Source organism: Oryza brachyantha, chromosome 5, assembly GCF_000231095.2.
Source record: "Oryza brachyantha chromosome 5, ObraRS2, whole genome shotgun sequence".
NCBI lineage: Eukaryota > Viridiplantae > Streptophyta > Magnoliopsida > Poales > Poaceae > Oryza > Oryza brachyantha.
The window spans coordinates 559,322-580,784 of record NC_023167.2 but is presented as its reverse complement, the minus strand read 5'-3'; the positions used below and the strand labels follow the sequence as shown (position 1 = coordinate 580,784).

Genomic DNA, 21,463 nt, shown 5'->3' with positions numbered 1-21,463 from the left:
CAGCATTAGCTAAATAGTGTTCCCTCAGAGATTCCCTCCCGTGCATTCGGTGGACGGCACACCGCATATGCAGATAAAAGATATACAGAAAGAAGATGCAGCAAACCGAAACAGGTTGGCAGTTTCTTACCATCTCTCAGGGATATTTTTCTCCTTCAGAAATGATGGTTGACATGTTTGATGTAGTGTTAATTGCTTCTCTAATGGGTAATTTAAAGATGTGCTGTGCTCAGCATGATTCAGGAAGTGATAAAAGAAACAAGCTGCACAAGGAATCAGACTTGTGCTTTGATACTGTAGTAGCAAGAAGCACGCATAAATAACTAGCAAGTAAGTCAATACAAGCAAGAACTGAGTATTGGGTAGCAAAGCCTATGCAAGGATAAATAATCTTTGCATAGGTTTGACATGACGGCAGGTTTTTGAGATTCCTGATGCAACTGTTGCTGAATCTCCAGGCAAACAATGAAGCAAACTTCTATTCTTGATCTTTTATGCGGAGAATGGCAGGCGCAAGGCAAGATGCAGCGTCGGAGTGAAAGTGACACAAAGGCTACTTATAATCATGCTTATGAGTCATGCTCATGACTTGTCCCCTCTGATAAGTTCATACTGATTAGGGTTGCTGCACCAATGAGATGAAGTTGCTGGGACAAGTTGAACTCCCAAGCACCAATCATCTGCAGTTGCTGGATGGTAGGTTCTTGGCAAAAACTGCAAATTGTTCAACTGTGTCTCTGGCCAAAGGACATCATGCTGTGGGTCAATCTGTGCACACCAAGCTCCATGAATCTTTTAGAGCAACTGACTGAACAGTTGTTCCTCCTGTTTTCTATATTGGCTTGATCGTATCGCCGCGAACAGAAAGGATTATGTTGCTTCAGGCTGCACAAAGGACCACCTTGGCCAACTGGCCGGCCTTTGCAAATTGTTTGTTCTCCTTGTATGATCAGCTAACATGATGAGATGCAGCAAACTGATGAGCCTTTTTTTTTTCTCATCTCTATGTAACTACTAGTAAGTTTTCTGAATGTTCCAGTCTCTACTGACATGCTTGCCATTGAGACATTTTTAATCTAAGCTTCAAGTGATACTTCTTGTAGAGCTCAGAGTTGCAGTCAGATACACACATGGAGTTTGATCCAATTAACCGGGATCTTGACCTAATATTCTCTCCTGTCTGATTTTTTTTTTCATGTAAATGTCAACAGTACAGTAGCAAGATTCCATTTGATCCCCATCAAACGCTGCCATTGTGTGGAACAATTTTAGAAGACATAAACTCTTCTAAACCATAATCCATCATTAAACAGCAAGCACTTCTGATGCAAGTTGCAGAAAGCAGAAGTAAACAATGCAATAACTTGCCCCCAACTTCCTTTTCTGCTTACATCAAGCAGCAATAATTGATCAGTTCAGTCCAGTAGACAAGTGCAGTGCCTATGCAAGCAATGCCTAACCAATTATAGACAGGAACTGTTTATATTTAACATGCATAATTTTCTTATTGAACAGGTATTGTCTTCGTCGAGTTTCAGCTTCATCTACCACTACTGGATGTTTGTTTAAGCTGGCTGTTCGAGCTGACGAAGTATCAATCAGCTGCAAATAGGAAGAGTCATTTCTGAATCCTGATACTGCCATCAGCAGCAGCACAGTGAGCAAGGTGCAAAAGGTATCGGATTAGATGCAAGATACTGTTCCGGGCGCCATTTGGATTAGCCATGAGACGTTTCATGAGCTCATCATCATTCATCAAGCAAACATTGTCTAAAAAAATCATTTCAACAAGCAAGCAGGTTAGGTTATCATCATCACGAAGATGCATTGTCTAGCCATAATCAAACGAGTTTATCTCTGGTCCTTGCAAAGTACGGTCCTGATTAGCACCAAAAACACCTCTACTTTCCAAGTACAAGAGAAAAACTGTAATCAAACTGAACTGTCAGAGGTAAGCTCTGCAGGATTTCAACAAGTAGTCCAATGGACCATCGTATAAAAATACAGTTGATGGGAAAAAAAGAAGATATCCTCACAAGGCACAAACAAAGCACTGCATGTATCATTATCTAAATATATCTTATCTTAGTACTACTCCTGTCAGATTCTACCACTGTCAAATATTTCAAATGGTGGCTTAATCAGTTTTACCATCATCCTGAACTCCTAACGCCGTCTGTTTTGCTTTCTGAAATGTAGCTACTGTTGTCTTGTTGACAGTCTACCACGCTTTATGTAAGATTCTACTGCTAATTACCGAAACTCGCATGCGTTTGTGGGACTATATTAGAAACATGTGCTTACTACTTGATCTAGTTCTACCAACTTTCTGCATCTTGAATCTTGACAAGACAGTGTTTCCTTCAGAAAAGAATTCAGAAGTTGACCACCCAGAATCTACAAAGTACAGACACTGATGAACTGCATGCATGAACAGGTCAGACTTTTTTCTTTTTGTCCTCCATGAACCAAGGGACGCATAAATCAAGTCAACGAGGCTCTGAAACGACCCGAAAAAACTGTCCGATCCCGAGGTGAGTCCGACGCCTGCATCGATCCAAGCAACAGCTGTCGGCACGGCGAAAACTCGACGCCGTCTACGGTCTCCTGCTTGTCCAATGATCTTCCTCACCCCCGTGCAGCAGATGATGCATACTCCTAGTCCTATATGCATTGCACTTTGCATTTCAGGATCAGGATCAGTGTGGCATTAGCATAGTTTAGTATGATATTCCTCTCACTGACTACTGACTCTTTCCCTGCAACGAATCAAAGCAAAAGGTAAACCGGTTCTTGGCTTCTCACAAGGGGCAACTTGTGATTTGTTTAGTCTGCAACTGGTTACTACTGCCATTGGTCAATTAGTTTATGTTTGCAATATTCATCACAGTGAGAGAGATATCCATCCAGCCTATAAATACTGCACCTTGATGTTCTTCTCCTCCATTGGAGAATCATACATCTCAGCTTGCTTGCTTGCTTCAGAGATCGATCGGATACGTACAGTAAGTAAGTTAAGTAAAAATATTTTGTTGGTTGGATCATGAAGCGGTTTGCATTCGATGACGGCGAGATGGCGCGCGTGCTGATGCTCATGTCGCACGGGCAGCATCAGGAGCAGGCGGTGGCTCTGCCGCTGCCGGTGCAGCTGCCGCTCGCCGCCGCCGCCGCCGCCGTGCGCAGTGACCGCGCGCCGGAGCGCGCGTTCGTCTGCAAGACGTGCAACCGCGTGTTCCCGTCGTTCCAGGCGCTCGGCGGCCACCGCGCCAGCCACAAGAAGCCGAGGCTGGACGGCGCCGACGGCGACCTCTCGCTCGCCAAGCCCAAGCTGCACGGCTGCTCCATCTGCGGCCTCGAGTTCGCCATTGGCCAGGCTCTCGGAGGCCACATGAGGCGCCACCGCGCCATGACGGGCGGCATGCCGCGGGCGATCGCCGTCGACAAGAAGCCCGACGACCACAGCGACGACGACGGCAGCGGCATCAAGCGCGGCCTCTGGCTCGACCTGAACCACCCACCGTGCGATGACGCCGGCGACGACGACTCCGAGTGCGGCCACAATGTCACCGCCGGGATCACGTTCCACCAGTTCTTGGATACCGGAGCCATGGCCGTTGACTGCGTCGGCTACTAGCTCGATCCGATCCAACTCTTCTTGCCGGATTTTTGCCGGATACATAATAGTACAATACCTATGCACCAATTCATCTTGGTGCAGTTTCTTTTACTACTTTTTTCTCTTTTCATTTTGCTTTTTCTGGTTGAGAAATCCACATTTTGTAGCGGTAGATTAATGCCTAATGCAACAAAACACAGAGCATGGCACACGTTTTGGGTGCCAATGATCAGATGCTGTGCTTTGGGGTTAATTTGGAGGGGATTACATCGAGATAATTTACCTCCTGGTTCCTGCCATTTGTGATCAAAACCCTTTGACCAAGTGGCCTAATGTAATTAACTATCTGATATGAGTAAGCTATGTATAGAGCTTGTGGTTTTCACTTTTTCAGTGTCTACTCACTCCATGCATGTCATGTTGACCCTTAATTCTAGTAGTGGTATATTCTTGTCCAAGCTAATTTACATAGCCAAGTGTAGATTCTAAGTATAATGTTGCCAAGAGGAAGGAAATTCTGATGCTTGACGTCACCATCGAAGATATACATATCTACTTTTTAGAATAGCTTTCTCATGAAAAAGGCTACAGTACTTATATATTTTTTCCATGTAGTTGTCATCAACTAAGGGGAGTGGATTATAAACTCACAAAGGACGTTGTCTCATCTATTACATATTATCCCATTTCTAAATATTTGACATCGTTGATTTTTTTATAAACATTTGACTATCCGTCTTATTCAAAAAATTTTGTCAAATATGTAAAGCTATATATATGCATAAAAGTATATTTAAATATAAATGAAATGATATAAAAATAATTAATAATTATGTAAATTTTTTGAATAAGACGAATAGTAAAACATGTATAAAAAAGTCAATGGCGTCAAACATTTAGGAAATGAGTGGGTATTATTGAAGTAGTCCTTAAAATATTTTTAAAAAATACGAGATATATCACCCAAAATTCAAATATGACTTCTATAATTTGTAATTAAAAATAACAAGTGAACTCTGAATAGTATAAACATATTCACAGAAATATTTTTTATTTGTGTTATAATTTGTTGGAGTCATATTTGAACTTGCCATTTTATGGAGCGACATGTCTCATATTAATCTATTTTTTCTATTTTAAAATATTATAACTATTTAGATAGCATGTAATAGACGAAGGAACATCCCCTTAGGAGTTTAAAATTGTTTCCTGTTAACAAAGAAACTTTACTTGTAGAGACTGTAAGCAGATTAGTTAAGGTAGTGATTCACCTATCCCATATACTGTATATTCTCACTGACAACATTTAGATACATGTTGTTTTCTCCAACAATTTAACAATGATTACTGTAGCTAAATATAAATACTCCAACTGGACTTGAAAAGAACCATAAGCTTGATCTTATAATTGCATTGCCAAACCTCAGCCATGATATGACCACTTGAAATGGAGATAATGTTGCTCCCCATCCTTATATTGAGCAACAGGGGTATACACACTTGCCCAAAAAACAAAGTATATTATTGGTCCATGTGAATCCTAATGAAGGCTAAAATTCATCTCTGAACCTAGACAGGAACAGAATAGCAGTGGGTCAATGCACCCTAGATTCATCTCTAAACTGATCTTCCTATAAACTGCTCAGTACTTGTGCATATATACAATTTTGTCAAACAGAAATAAAAGATTGGATCAAGGACATTACATGTGGTGTCAGTGTATTGGACGGCAGAATGGCATTTTTCTTAATCACCAAATTGGGTTCAGGTGAGGCAATCACACAAGCTACTACTAGTAGACTAGCTAAGCAGTTAGGTCGTCACTTTGCAGGCGCAGCAGTTGCGGACTTGTAGCTGTTCTCATGGTTAAGTTAAACTCGATCTGCACATCAATTCAATAATACAGCAACTGTCTTATGTGGCGATTAGGACTGTAACAAAAAACAAAACGATTTTGTTCTTATAAAATCTGCAACTTGTGATCAGCTGCATTTTGCGTTGAAGATTCATGTATATTGATGACACCAGTGCATATACGCAGCTACTCGCCGATGGTATCAAACTATGACGACATTCTCAACCGTGGATGTATTTACATATATAATCATAAGTTTCATCTTATTTTAGTCATTTCTGCATTAATTAGAGCGTTCATTTTTTTTCTTTATTTTGTCAATTATGCATTCATTTAGTTTGTCTAGAACCTAAACTTTCAATTAATTAAGGAAATCATGTAGGAGATTTAATTACTTCCACACATTGTACTTATTATTTAGAAGAATTTTATACTGTACTTTGGAAGTTACTTATTCCTATAGCTAGCTAACTGCATGTATTAAAAGGGTGTTTACATATATACAGATGTATGATTGATTGATGAGGTAAGTTGAGCACATCTTTGACATGCAATTAAAGTTAGCTAGCATCCTTTGTTAATTTTCTGAAGCAGCAAAACTCTATTGATTAATAGAAGCAGCGATTCTGTGTCATTCACCTCCAATCAGGAGCACTACCAGAGCGAATCTGCAAGCTTGAATTGTAAATTAAACGGTGGTGGTTGTCATGTGTATAATCACCTCTTGCTGAAAACAAGCGTTAATCCAGAAGCAAAATTCCAATGAAACTCTCTTGCTATATACTATGCAGTGTGTAGTACTTATATATTCTAGATTAATTAGTATCATCATCCACACGGCATGTATATGAGGAAAACTGCAGCGGCTGGGTTGCTAAGCTAGCTAGCTAGCTTTGCCAAGTCAGTATCACACGCAGAGACAAAAAAGATCAAAAGACTAAACCTATATTTATTTAATCCCATGTGTCTGATGTGTTCTTGGTTATTGCAGTAAGTATAGTACAAGAACAAGTTGCTCTTATCAAATGATCGTTTGCTCACATCAGAGAGCAAATGATATGATATGTGTAGAATTATTGGTGAAGCAAAGGGAACGTTAATTAATTAGAGCACCAAGATTAAGCTGAAGCATATAGATATGCATGCACTTAATTAGATGCAATCATCGATCAGCGCCTATAGAATCAGTGTTCTCAGCACGTAGATTTTCAGATAAACATAGCTGCATATATACTCTCTAGGTGCTCTGGTGAATCTGAATGCGTGCATCCCATACCCCATAAGTATATATGTTAATTCAGTGCTCAAAACTGTGTGATTAGAAAAGCAGCTTAAATATTATTTAATTTTGAAAGTTTGTGTCAGTACTCAAAAGTCAAACTAATGAAATTTATCGCATATTTTTATATGCAGAGCGTACTGAACATAATATGCTAGTTTCGTCGCCGTTTTTTGCAGGAGGGGGTCAGCGTGTTAATTAGTACGGTAGTAAGAAATGGAACAGCAGTTAGCTAGTGTAATCAACTAGCTAGCTAGCTAGAGAAGAATATGATATGATGGTATCCAGCCTCCCATTGAACCGCCCCTAGCTAACCCTAAAGCTGGCAACTTTGAGGCGTTAATTAATTACTGCTTGGGAGTAATTAACTTAATACAAGTTGATTTAGAGCTCATTGATCTCACTCTTAACCCTAATGCACACTGGCAATCACTCATGTTCATGCATGCATCAATTCGTCTCTATAAACGAGGCTGTGTGAGAATCCAAATCAAGAATCTTTACGAATATCCCTGGGTAGATCGAGCAGATTAATTAATCACATATTTGGCTGAACAGCGTGCGTCTTTGACCAGGATGCGTCTTGGGTTGATGCCTCCTCGCCGCCTCGCCGGAGTGCATGCAAGACCAGGATGCACCGGGCGCGTCGTCTTTGACCTGAATGTTTTGGGGTGCTCCACTGCTCCATCTTAATTACCTCAACTATGACAAATCCTAGCCATTCAATTTTCATAGATTATTTTTTTCAAAAAAGTATTTTCTTTCCTACCATAAATACATTAACCAACAAAGGGAAGTAGTACCAAATGTACATTGTTCTTGTGCATGCATGCAATACAAGAAAATTACTCCTATAGAGTATGATTTTGTTTGTGTATGGTTGTGAAGAGATATATCACATATTAATATAGCTTGTTAATTTTTTAAAAAGAATCATAATAATTTAGATAACATGCGAAAACAAGTGGACACCCCCTCGATGATTTTTTTTAACAGTCCTTCGATGAATTAGAATCGATTTCCCCTCGTAACCATGAAATATGTGAAGTAAAAGTGCAAATCTGTTTTTTTCCCTCAAGCTTCAGCTTTGTTAACAGCTACTGTAGTTTTGAAACTGGGGTTTAATCGAAAAATTCCCAGATGCGCGCGACATTTTTGCAGCCCATTTCCGCCCGTCGTTGCTGGCCATCCCTTGTGGTCGAGTGACCATTTGCCACGCCAGCTTTCCGTCCTTCTAGAGGGCTGCAGGAGGTTAATTTTATGATTTTTGAAATACAAAATTAAATTTATAAATTATTTAATAAATAAAATTCAAAATTCAAAAATATTCATAAAAACCAGGGCTCTTGTAAGTTTTTTATTAAAAAAAAAAGATCCAAATTGGGCTTTTAAAGCCCATCTTGGCTTCCCGTCGGTGCTACCAGCCCATCATCTCAATTGACCCAACTACTGTTTGGCACCTACATGGGCCAAAATAATGGGCTCATGTAGCCCCTTTTGTCGGACTTTTCGGCCCAACATAGAAGCCAGAACAAATGGGCCGAGAATATTATATAGGGAATAAGTCCAAGGTCCCTCAACTTATCGCGTAGTCTGTTTTTCGTCCTTGGACCGTAAAACCGGATACAACTGGTCCCTGAACTATCAAAACCGGTAAAAATAGGTCCCTCGATGGTTTTGAAGGTAGTTTTGGCTGACTTGGCGCTAATATGGCTAGTTTGATTAGCTCTCCATTCCACGTCGTATTGACATGACGCTTACGTGAAAATTATATATCAAAAATATAGTTAGCCCAACTGTCAGCTGAGAGGGGAGAAGGAATAACATGTGGGGCCCACGTGGGCCTCACGATATTTATTTCTTTTGGGTAGCTAACTGTGGGCATACGTGGGCCTGTCATTTTTAAATTATTTTTTGTGTGTAGCTGACAGGTGGGCCCACTGTTTTTTTATATATAATTGCCACGTAAGTGTCATGTCAATGCCACGTGGGACAGAAACTTAATCAAACTAGCCATATAGGCGCCAAGTCAGCCAAAACCACCTTCAAAACCGCTAAGGGACCTCTTCTGCGCCGGTTTTGATAGTTCAAGGATCGATTATATCCGGTTTTGCGATCCAAGGATGAAAAATAGACTGGATGATAAGTTGAGGGATCTCAAGTGGACTTATTCCTTATATAGGCTGGATCACCCTGCTCCTTTACTGCTTTAGTCCAGATTCAGGCCCAGGCCTTGGCCTTCCTATTTTATTCTTTTTTTTTCTTCCATTCTTTTTTTATTTTATATTCCTATCTCCTGCTACTCGTGGTAGAAATTACAATGGCTCATTTTAGCACGTTAAGGGAAATTATAAAAAAACATACTAATAGTGCCCGTATTTCCAAGAACTTCGTCGTAGGATTTCATGTTCTCAAGTTTGAGCTGAAAATTTTGCGTTATACTAGTAAACATTTGTTCCTAACTAATGTGACAAGTGTATGGATCTATCAGCATTTAAATACTCGTGTCTATAAATATTACGAGTATGTGGTCGCGTTGTTAATAAGTATTTTAGTGAGATCACATATTTACTGTTGCTAGACGCCTGCTTGAGCGGCATACGTGTGGGGTGTGCATGCACGGTGATGTCATTGTCCATCTCTCGTGCAACCGATAAAAATAAAACATAAAATTATAGTTTGGATAGCATTTAATTACTGCAGTTTTACTTTTACCACATTTAAACCTTTTTTTATTTTCATATCGTTATGATTTAGATCATGCCGAACGATTTTGTAAGTATACATCAATGATCCCAAACACACCACTCAACTCTACTTATGTATAGTCTACAGATTTATCGAAATGAAGGTTTAACATGTAATGAAACATGGTGCAAAGTATAATTTGCTCAAACACATATATGTGTATGTATCTGTGTAGTCGAAAATTACATTATATAGAATGTCTGAAGACATGCTAATTCTGTAAGTACAAACTCAGGCGACAGGGGAATAATTGCGACACGATGCTCACATGTTCAGATATATATTGCTGCTGGGAGATGTGTCGATGCTTCCGATGGACACAGCAAGAGGATCAAGATTAATCAAATGCTCAACTAACCAACCCCGATCGATCTCTTCAGCTCATCTTTTTCATAGCAAAAGGCTAACCTTAATTACAAACTGAAAAGGCAAATCAGGACAGATCGATAATTAAGTAGCTAGTTATTAATTAGTTAATAAGAAACAAGAGTAGTGACGAAGATGACTGAAACATTCAGAGATTTATTTTAACACACCGCCCGCGTGCACCACGCCGACCAGCTATCATGCATGCTACCTTGATGATCAGGTGTTCATGTATCGCCATGCATGGTTAATTAAGCTAATTTAAACCCTGCAGCTAATTAATTAAGCAGCACAACTCGCCATCGCAAAAGTTGATTAGCATGTGAGCCGGCCAATTCATTATTGAAAGCCGTTGTATAGTTTCACATTACAGCACAGTCGCTAGCAGTTAATTAATGAATTAATAACTAGCTGATGACTCCATCTGATATCTGTTTATTAACAAATCATGCATGATTTGTTTGCTGGTTTCTTGGAAGCCAGCCACCACCTCCAAATTACCTGGACCCTGGACTGCCTGCTTTTCTATATTATTACTTCGGATTAAATGTATGCATGTGTCAGCTATCTAGCTATGTGTATATCAGCACCATCAGCCAATGAACCTGTACATTCTTCCGATGGCACACTGGTCCAGTGTTAAAGTGTATAAAGTGAATCGTTCATCTTTCCCTATCAGCTTAGGTTTTTTATACAATTGATTAATACATAAAACTTATAACATGGTATCAAAACTAGAGGTATTGAGCTCGAATCTTCGTGCAATTAAATAGAAATAATTGTAGCACACTGCATGCAACTTAACAATTAGTTGCATGCTGAAATTAATGAAGGGTGACTGCTGATGAATTACTAGCTAGCAGTCATGTACCATGTATTGGGCTCCTTAATTAGTTGCACTAATCATTAGAAAGAAGTAGTTAATTTCCCATCAGTTTCCCATTAAAGTCCACTAAATGGGTTGGGACTTGGGAGTGGTGGTAGCTATGTATGTTTTCCACTGAATAATGTGGTCGCCATCATCCAGAAACCTTCTTGTCATGGAGCTTGTTGGGTAGTTTTCATGTTCCACATATATACATTTAAAGTGGTGGACTCGGGTGTATTTTATTGGTAGTAAAATTTAATCCATACTGTTGTTCTATTTTTATCTGACGGTTGTGATTAAATTATACTATCAATAATATTAGGTGTAGTAGAAATTTAAAGGGGCAATATTGTCCTTTTTTATTGTAATCTTTATTGCAAACAAACAAAATTACAAAATACTGCTAATCAAGTAATTAACAAATTACAAAAATATCATTTTTCTACTGGTAGTGTAATACTACAAGTAAAACGCCCATATTTAAAAATATATAATTGACTAGTAACTGATGGAGCATTTGATTCCCAGCTTTCTCTGAAAAGTTCCTCCCACATAGGCTGTCATTTCAAATGATGGTTAGAAGAACTCATCAACACCACTGAGAAGAAAAAAAAAAGGATCATTAGTTGTGGGGGCATTTGCCCTGGGGTGCCATGAGTTGACAACTAATCACTGAACTGAAAACAAGTTGTTGTCTGCACACTCAAAACATCCTTTTCTTCCTTTTCTGCAGATTTGTGCCATAAGGACACATTACACTGCTGCTACATTCCCTATCATTAGCCCACATGAGTGATGCAAACTAAAGTAATGGGGATTAACACTATAGTTTGTTGATTTATGCATATGGATTAGTGACTAGCAAACTAACAAGCAATTGGCATGAAGAATTGACGAAAGGCAGCAGCAATAGCATGACCCATCACCAGCAAAATGCAGGTGATTTGGTCAGTGTGGTTGAGGAGAAGCTGGCTAGCTGATACTACTAATGAGTACTTAATTAACTAGGAATAAAGAGGGGGTATTAGCCACCTAATCCTTCAATTAAGCACGGCGTTGGCACGTGGCAGAGCCTAATCTGTTTCTTAATCCCCCAGAGGACGAAGCAGATTAAAAAGGGCATTATCTCTGATACGCGAGATCAGCCTTTCCTGCGTGTTCGTCGTTTGCATGCATCATGCGTTCTGGGCATGGTTTGTGCGATGTGATCTGCTAAGCTTTTCGGTGAACATCACGTGAAGTTGTCAACTGTCTGAAAGATGGTGCACTGTATGTACTGACAGCAACACGGTAGAGAAGGTGTTCATGCTTTTGTACGCCAAGAGCAGCTGCTCCCTCCTGTCACACAGGAGTGTGAGGTTTCAGACATTCTAAAGTGAGCAGGAGATGCCATTTCAATCAGTAAAAAGTTGCTATGTTTCGGTCGTAAAACACAGCCATAGCTTTGCTCAAAATCAGTACATATACTACTCGATTGTATTGTGCTGCTGTCAATACAGTCAAGTCGACTCTGCATCTCGATACAGGTCAGGTGAGATTGATTGATCGCGGTTACTTGTGTATCATTCTGTCCACCACCTATCGTTATAACTAGGATTACAGTACAGCAATGTCGTCTGAATTGGTCGATCCACCGAGCAGCATGCAGTTTTTTTTTTCCTTTTGAAGTTCAGCATACGGTTTATATTGCCGACCGGCCGGCTCCCGAATATCGCGTTATGAAATCGGCCCTATATTTAACATTGATTACAAATAAGAAAGCACGCGATAGAAAATCCAAACATGACGATGATACGGAGTCATGATATTTATTAACAGCGTTGATTCAAAGGTTTAATCCTAATGCACTGACTTTTTTACCATCCTTGAAAAATACTTTTAGGTAAAAAAATTTAATACAAAATTACGATACCTTAAGATACTAATTTTTTACCCTGAAAATATGTAATCTTGATGTATTTTTATAAGTAGGATAAAAAAACTCTTTTAATAAGGAGACACAATATGTTATAACCACATGGTAACCGTAACATAGATGATGGATGACTAACCCGTGTCCTAGCCAATCAATGATTGTTGATACATTGATATGCTATACTTGTATTGAAACGAGAACGAGTCTCCTTAACCAGTGATTGTTTTTTATTATTTTTGAAAAATAACTTAAAGTATTAAAAATTTTAGTGTAAAATTATAGTACCTTATAAGTACACCGTATCTCGAGATACTAAATTTTTACATCTGTTACTTTTATATGCTGTCAATTGTCATCGACAAGGCATCAGAGATGTGGTGATAATCCATCATCCGGCTATGCATGCATGCAGATGGTGTTCCACGGCGTCCCTACCGGCAGATCAATTCCGGACGCAGGCACTGCACAGCTCCTCTGCACGACCAATCGATCGATGAACATGAACCAAGCATGCTAGCTAGCTATAGCACAAAGGAATATACTTACCTGCTTGATGACATGAATCTGGTCTTAATTATACTCCTCTAGTAATTAATTAAACAAGTTCTGTTAATGTATGTTATCATCATGTTGGCACGGAGTTGAGCGCCACAGCCTCCCCAACGTTTTAACTAATGTAAAAGTGCTGCAAAGAGGGACACGAACTGAAGAAAAAAGCACCATTCATATCGATCGTCAGCTAAAAGATATATCTGAAAGTTCAGTATGTAGTGTATATCTTTCCTGAATCCTGATTAAGAGGGGTGTAAATTACTAAGTAATTATATTCAGCGAGACGGCCGTCTGAGAGGTTAATGAATCTGTAATGTCAATTTCATCTGATCTAATGACCATATTAAGAAACTTATTAAGGGCGTGTTTAGTTCGCGAAAATTTTTAGGTTAATTGTCACATTGGATGTTTAACCGAATGTCAGAAGACTATTTCGATGACTAATTACGCAGGGCGTCAGCAAATCACGACACGAGTTTTTTAAGCCTAATTGATCTATCATTAGCATTAGCATATGTAAGTTGTTGTAGCAGTGATGGTTAATCGTGAACTAATTAGACTCAAAATGTTTGTCTTGTAAATTTCTTTGAAACTGTGCAATTAGATATTTTTAAACTGTATTTGATGCTCTATATATATGTTAAAAGATTTGACGTGACGGGTAAATGTGAAAATTTTTGGAAATTGAATCAGGCCTAATTGTACTAAGCAGACATGATGTGTTATGCGGTATTAGTGGCAAGCACGTCGCTACTAACTAGTCTAATGCTACTAGGCTACTACTGCCTCACTACCAACTGATACGAGGTAGCTTAGCTCGTCTGACTTTGATCAATCACTGATATTATCGATCGAGCTGATCACAGATCAGTGACCTCACATGCATCATATTTAGGCAGAGATGAATTAGCTGTCATCGAATCGACTGACCATAAGTGGCTAGCTAGTAGTCATAGTTTATCCATATTTATTCTCAAGTTAGAAAACTAGATGAGCAAAATAAGTATATATTCGATCCCTTCACCCCCAGTCACATGGTAAAAATGGGTTTTAGTTTTCAAATTCAGTAAAACCTAGCTGGTATAGGTTTGTTTGGAGAAGGTTCTTAAATTATAAATAAACTGTGATGAAAAGCGGTTTGCAAAGTTTGAATCGAAGCCGGACAGCAGCAAGTAGTATGATGCATGGATTGAATTGCAAAACATTCAGTAAGATTGACTTTTTTTAGGTGGGTTTGCATTATGACAGTGTACAATAAAAAAATTATTCCACTGACATATAGCCAGACCCATTGCAAAATTAAAACAAGGCAGGTACAGTCAACGTCGCGTGCCACGCTGGATGATAAAAAGTGACGTGTCCCGTGTCCGTAGCCTGACCGGTCAACGCTGCCTGCGTACGTCGGCATGCAAGCCTGTACGCTGACTAGCTCTGTGCCTGCAAATTGCAAGCAACTCTCACGACCCGACTCTGCATGTTAATTACTGTTAAACCTGAATTTTCGATAGATGAGTTTGTTTTCCTTTTCTTATTTTTGGGAGTATTTTTACCATAGAAAAAAATGTTACATCATGTTACTTCCTTAAGGGTGGAAAAAAAGCTCTATTTTTGGTTTATACTTCCTCCACTTTTTTTAACTGGGCACCGTTGACGATCTTTCATTTTATTTAAAAAAAATTCTATAGTTCTATAACTATTTTTTATGATTTAATAACATAAAAGATCATATGCAAATAAAAAATCAAAGACATCAAATAAAAAAACTGAATAAAATATATGTTATTAAATATGTGGCATTTATCTGACAACTTGTAAGCGGATTTATCCCTCCTCCCCAAAAGATTCTTTCTTTTAAGAGAGATTTTAGCAAAACCTAAACTAAGGCGCTCTTCGCATGAATTGTATACATTTTTTAAGGAAACAATTCAATCTCTTCAAATTTTTCTTCGAAGATCCTCCAAACCGATGGTCAAATTCTTACCAAAATCCCGGCAAAGGTCATACAATCATACATTGAAAATGAGCTTCAGATTGCAACAGTTTGGAGAGGCGACAATGCTATTTACATTTTTGTCTTCACAAGTCCTACCAATGTTCAGAGTGTCAACTTAACAAGAAGAGCACAAATTTTTTTTTGGTTGGGAACTTTTTCTTTGACCACAGTATTCTGTGGTGGGCCCATCCAGCAGAGAGACAAAGAGGAGACCAAGAACAGCGTGGGCCCGGATGGCAGGCAAGGCACACCCTACCTACAAAGGCAGAAGGCAGTTCCCCACCCCCACTCTAGTTGTCACCACCGTTCCTCTTCCTAACCATCAACCCATCTTCTCCTAAGCCAAGCCACCCTTCTTCATTCTCCCAACCCCCATTACCAATCAACAAAAAGCTCACTAACCTCTCTACTCTCTCTTCCGCCATTGATGCGAGCTCAGGGACTCAAGGAAACTAATTAAGAACAACTGCTAGCTGCTGTTGCTGCTTAATTCGTTTGCCGTACTCCGAGTAAGTGTCACACTATTTCTTGCGCCATTAACAGTTGTTCCTGCCTTTCTCTGTATCTCATCTTCTTCTTTCGTTGTCATGCTGCAATAATCAGCATACCTATCCATGAGCTAGCTATAGCCTCGTAGGATTATCGCGCAGATCATCGTGCAAACTGCAAAAAGATGCGTCCTTTTTGGCTTCCTTTTCTCCTCGCAAAGTCGCAATCTTGGTTTCTCCCACGAGGAGTTTGGAGTCGGGCAGGCACCTATCTATCAATGGGCACAGAATACAGATGCCTGCCTACTTGCCTTTTGACCCTCTCTTCTCATGCTTAGTTTCTTAATGCCATGCAGATTTCAGCTCCCATTTCTGATTGGCAGATGTGCACTGCTGCACCGTCCGTTTCAGTTCTCTTCTTCCTTTTCTCTTTGCTTCTCTTCTCTTCTCTTCTTCTTGAGCTGAGCCTAACTTAGTCTTCGAGTTCCAGCTGAGCAAGGTGCTTAATTTAGTTATATTTTTTTCAATGAAGCTGCTGGTTTAGTTATTAGCATTACTTCCCCTGCATTGAATAGATTACTGCTGATATAACAACCAAACACTTTATAACATGAGTACTATACTTTACAACTAAAGAGCGATCAATGGGGAGATCTAACTCTTTTATTTATGCTTGTCTGCACTATTTTATTCAGACAAGCCCCTCGTCATTTCACATGACCCTCCTTCTCTTTAGCTTATCTGTGTATGTGTGTCTCGTGTCCGCGTCTGGCAGGGAGAGAGAAGAAACATGAGGAAAGGCAATGCAAGATTCCCAAAGGTTGGAGCTTTGATCAATTGCAGCATCAGTTCCTTCATCTTTCTCCTCGGAGAAAAAAATTTACAGCGGTTTCTATTTCATATTTTGGCGCAGTCATCGTCGTGGCCAAGGACGAAGACGGTGGTGAAGAAATGGCTCAACCTGAAGAACGAGAAGTTCCATTCAGACTGCTGCATCAGTAAGCTGTCATCTCCGAAACAAAGATCCATAAACTATTAACCATCATCTTCCCTCTGAAAATTCAGTGCTAATCTGATGGGTTCATTCAGAGGAGAGCTTTGGCCAAGGGAGGCAAGAGAGGAGAAAGAGCTGCTCGGACAAAGATGGCAGCCTTCTGTCTGGAAGAGATTTGTCAGGTACATTGCAACTTTGCAAGCAGTACTACACAACTGCTGCTGCTGCTGCTTTGCTAGTACAATAACAACTTCAGAACTGCTCTCCTCTTTAATAATCTTTGTGTTCCAAAAGTGTCAAAAAGAGACGGCATAGTTACTGTTTCTCCACGTCTGCTTCACGAGTCCAACTCTGAGCTTTTGCAGAGCATCTGCACGCACAGCTTGCAACCTCTCTGAAAGTCTTAGGATGGAGTAAAATTAAGATGAAAAGAAAATCATATGTCTGTCACTGAGGTTCAATTTGGTTTGTTTCTTTTTCTTTCTCTCGGTTTTTTTAGTGATCTTTTTGCTGGTTCATGTACAGGTGGTTGGCTGGTGGAGAGCTCTGAAAATCTGAGACCTCCTGCCCGGTATGGCTCACACCCGCCATGTTCGTCGTGTCAACCTCCCAAGGAGCTTAGGTGAGCCGACTAGCACGAATACATACTGCTACTTGTTCAGAGACTGTATGTCGATCGAGTTCAGTCCAAACCAATCGATCGGTTAACTAGCTCGAATTAGTGGATAACATTGGGAATATTTTGGGGCTGGCAACTCGTGGCTTTCTTGGTTGTTTAATCTGGGGACAGTACACAGTGGCTAGCTAGCTGCATCAGTGGACAGTTTTGTACTCCAACTCAAGCTATTAGCTGATCAGTCTAGTCTAGTTAATGTCTTAATGATGGTGCTGCATGCGTGTATTGTACTCTACTTGTACATCGCATATACTAATACGGATGCGACCAATTATGTCTAAATGTACGTATAAATATGCAGGATGTTTGTGGGGACGTGGAACGTGGGAGGACGAACACCGCATCAAGGGCTGGACATCTCAAACTGGCTCCTGGACCAGCACCCTGCATCCTCCCCTGCTCACATCTACGTTCTTGGGTATTCACTCACCTAGCTGTATATATCAGAGATATCTTGTCTGCAATCCAAAATTCCTAATTCACTGCAAATAAGTTTGTTTAGTCACCTTGGGTTCTAGATGCAGCACACTGTTTTCTGAAACTGCTAGGACAAATTGTGATGCAGTACTGACTTCTGAAGATGGGAGTGCAATGCAATACTGCTTGAAGTGTGCTAGCAGGTCATAGGAGTTTGGTAGAGTGGTATGGATTTCAGTGTAAACCCATACTGTACTGCACTGAGCAGAATTATGGCATGGTGTTGTAGGAGCGGTCACCTGGAGCTGTAGGTTAGCATAGCTTCAGCTATGGCCATGGGTTTCAGTGTTTGGATTTCTGGACCTAATCATGGTTATTCCATCACCTATTCACCTTCTTCATAGTTCAGAGCCCATGAGTGCAGTACATTGGAGATGTAAATATACAAAAACTATTACTAGTAGGAGTAATTTGCTTCCTTCAAAGCCCTGACATATGCCTTGATCAACTTAAACAAGCTGAAACTGCTCCATGAAACAGTGACATAATGATGCATTTCCATTTGACCAACAGCTATGACACTGAAAGGATTTTACTAATTAGCATGTCTATGTAGTAACCCTGAAGCTTGATTATCCTAAAATTTCTTTACCATCACGCCACAGCTTTCAGGAAATAGTGCCATTGAATGCCGGAAATGTCCTTGGGGCAGAGGACAAGGGGCCCGCTGACAAGTGGCTCGACCTCATTCGCCAAACTCTGAACCATTCCTCCTCCGCAACAAGCCATAGTTTCCCCAACAATTACCGGTATGCCACCGGAGCAAGCCCCGAGCTGACCCAGAAGGACAGGGTCAGCTTCTCGGACTTGCTAGCAATGGAGGACAGACTTAGCATGGTATCAGAGCTTGACGATGACAGCGAACCGTCAACCTCGAACCCGGAATCGAGCAGCGAGGAGGAGATGGGCGATGCCGCAGCCCACCGGAGGCCGGCGAGCCATGGCTACCGGCTAGCTGCCAGCAAGCAGATGGTGGGCATCTTCCTCTGCGTGTGGGTCCGGGCTGACCTCATGCCATGCATCACAAGCCTCAGGGTGTCTTGTGTTGGCAGGGGCATCATGGGGTACATGGGGAACAAGGTAAATCAGATTACGAGCTGCAAATTGCAATTTATTGCAGACTAGTTCATAGACATGATCGAATTTGCACACATGGTTTGTGAAGGGGTCCATCTCGATAAGCCTGACGCTGCAAGGGAGCACGACGATGTGCTTCGTGTGCACGCACCTGGCGTCCGGCGAGAAGGACGGTGACGAGGTGCGGAGGAACAGCGACGTGGTGGAGATCCTCCGGAGGACGCGGTTCACGCGGCGGCCGCACCACCGGCTGTCGCCGCCGGAGACCATCTTGGAGCACGAGTAAGAGACGTCGGCGCGCGTCTGACAGAAACTATACTTGCTTCTCTGACATGATCATGCATGATTTTCGTTTTCTGAATGATTTTTAACCGCGTGATTGCAGCAAGATCATATGGCTCGGGGACCTGAATTACCGGCTGACGGGCAGTGGCTGCGGCGGCACGCAGGAGCTGCTCGACCGGAACGACTGGCAAGCATTGCTGGAGAAAGATCAGGTGCAAAATCTCTCCTTCTTTTTTCTGTAATGAACAGTTAGATCGATCAGAGGCATACGCCAAGAACACAAAAGTTCAGATGTGATGTGTGCAAAATTCAGAGATTTGTGGTGGTTGCATATGGATATGGTGCAGCTGAGAGTGGAGCAGAGAGAAGGGCGCGTGTTCGGCGGATGGGAGGAAGGGCGCATCAGCTTCCCGCCGACGTACAAGTACCTCGCCGACTCCGACACCTACGCCGCCGCCGTCACCTTCGCCTCCGGCAAGTCTCATCGTGACAAGAAACGCACCCCGGCATGGTATGTAAATACTCCTATACTAGGAAACAAATTACTCTTCGGACAAGAGACTAACAGCCTCGTCTTTTCCGTTCTACTTATACTTATAAGCTAAATTTTAAATTTTAAATTTATAGTTGATTTTATGGTTTTTTTTTATTATAGATTGTTTTTAGATCGCTAAAAACACATATATAAAAATTATCTTTCCTACAAAATCCAAACAATCACCCTTGCCTAGGAGACATGCAGCTAGGTAATGTAGCGATCAGTTAGGAGTTAGCTAGAGATCACATGGTCGATCACGTACGATCCAAACATGCATGAGAAGAACTAAGATGCATGCATTGAGATGATCAGCTACCACTAGGGCTGGGCTGAATGCAATGCATCATTCAGCCGTTCATGTGACTGTCTGATGTAGCCTGCAGGCACATGCATATCCTGATTGATTCCTACAGTGTATTTGTTGTTTGTAGCTAGATCATGCACGGTTTTGACTTAATCCATCCCATTTATATAGTACTACGATAGACATGCATGTTTTGGTCACTATTGCAACACCTTAATTAAGTCTCTTCTCGAAATTATTATAGTACTTTAAGAATAAACATTCTACAAACTGAGGCCAAACAATATTCCTATTCAGTACAGAACTGGGAATATTCAGGACTACTGGATAGGATAGATTATGCTCTGCATTGAACTGAATTTGAGTAACACACTATCCCTCTGTCCCAAAATATAAGTATTTTTAGGATTTAAATTTTATATCATAATATAAGTATTTCTACATCGATTCATATAACTTTAATCATTTCAACGATTTTAGAGGCAATCAGATACTTAGAAAGATAATCAATTTAGTTCAAAATTTAAAAAGTAGACAACTGAAGCGACTTAAAAGAGAACATTTTAACATTTTCTTATTCTGTGCTAAACGGCGAAGAAATGGTTGTATTTTGAATAGATGTGACAGTAATAGAGTATATTACTAGTAGCATTAGTTTAAGTTCCAGTAATTAACTGATGAGAGTGGGGATCGAGTAGCAAAGAGCCCATGGTGAGCAGTCCTTGTGTCACTGTTGCAGATGCCAGTCAATTAAGTTAAGAATGGTATTACCTCTGTTGTGTTCCTATCCGATTCAAATTGAATCTGGACACGTATAACACTACATTCGATTACTTTTTTATGTAATGTTATTAACTTTTAAATTTATGTTTAATCATTTGTCTTATTAAAAATATGGTTGAATATATTGTAAAATGGAACAGGAGAGAATAAGTCAGGTTAATTAGGTTAGTTGACGTTGACGGTGTGATGGATTGGAGTATTGGACATTGCAGGTGTGACCGAATACTGTGGCGCGGGTCCGGGATGGAGCAGCTGCGGTACGCGCGGGGGGAGTCGCGATTCTCCGACCACCGCCCCGTCAACTCCCTCTTCTCCCTGCAGCTCGCCGCCGACCATCTCCTCCGGACACGGGAAGCAGCCGCAGCCATCGGCCTCCGCTCCTCAAGATTCTGACACATACACGTACACCATACCGTATACGTACGTACGGCAGCCGTAGCAGAGAGCATCTACTAGCAGTAGCCTGCAGGAAGGGAAGGATCGATGGCTGGTCGCCATTGCTGCCAACTGGGCAAGCAAGCAAGTTCTGTCGCAGCAACAGGAGACATTCTTCTTGGGAATCCAAATCAATCCTGCCCATGCTAATAAAGAGGAATCCGATGCAGTGTCATTATTGTTGACTGTGCTGCTACTTGTACATGCGATTTTG

General features: G+C 40.8%; 2 protein-coding genes across 2 annotated transcripts; both read left to right on the top strand.

The window, feature by feature from the left end:
* The first annotated feature begins 3,039 nt into the window (after window positions 1-3,039).
* Window positions 3,040-3,983, top strand: LOC102713636 (zinc finger protein ZAT12-like). Its single transcript, XM_040524618.1, has one exon. The coding sequence runs from the start codon at window positions 3,044-3,046 to the stop codon at window positions 3,632-3,634; it is 591 nt and encodes a 196-aa protein (XP_040380552.1). The 5' UTR covers window positions 3,040-3,043; the 3' UTR covers window positions 3,635-3,983.
* Window positions 3,984-15,621: 11,638 nt separating this feature from the next.
* Window positions 15,622-21,463, top strand: LOC102713365 (type I inositol polyphosphate 5-phosphatase 8-like). Its single transcript, XM_040524521.1, has 11 exons — window positions 15,622-15,701; window positions 16,456-16,500; window positions 16,594-16,678; window positions 16,770-16,856; window positions 17,200-17,296; window positions 17,652-17,768; window positions 18,433-18,907; window positions 18,993-19,186; window positions 19,290-19,401; window positions 19,537-19,700; window positions 21,027-21,463. Exons 2-11 carry the CDS (start codon window positions 16,471-16,473, stop codon window positions 21,205-21,207), a joined length of 1,542 nt encoding a protein of 513 aa, XP_040380455.1. The 5' UTR covers window positions 15,622-15,701; window positions 16,456-16,470; the 3' UTR covers window positions 21,208-21,463.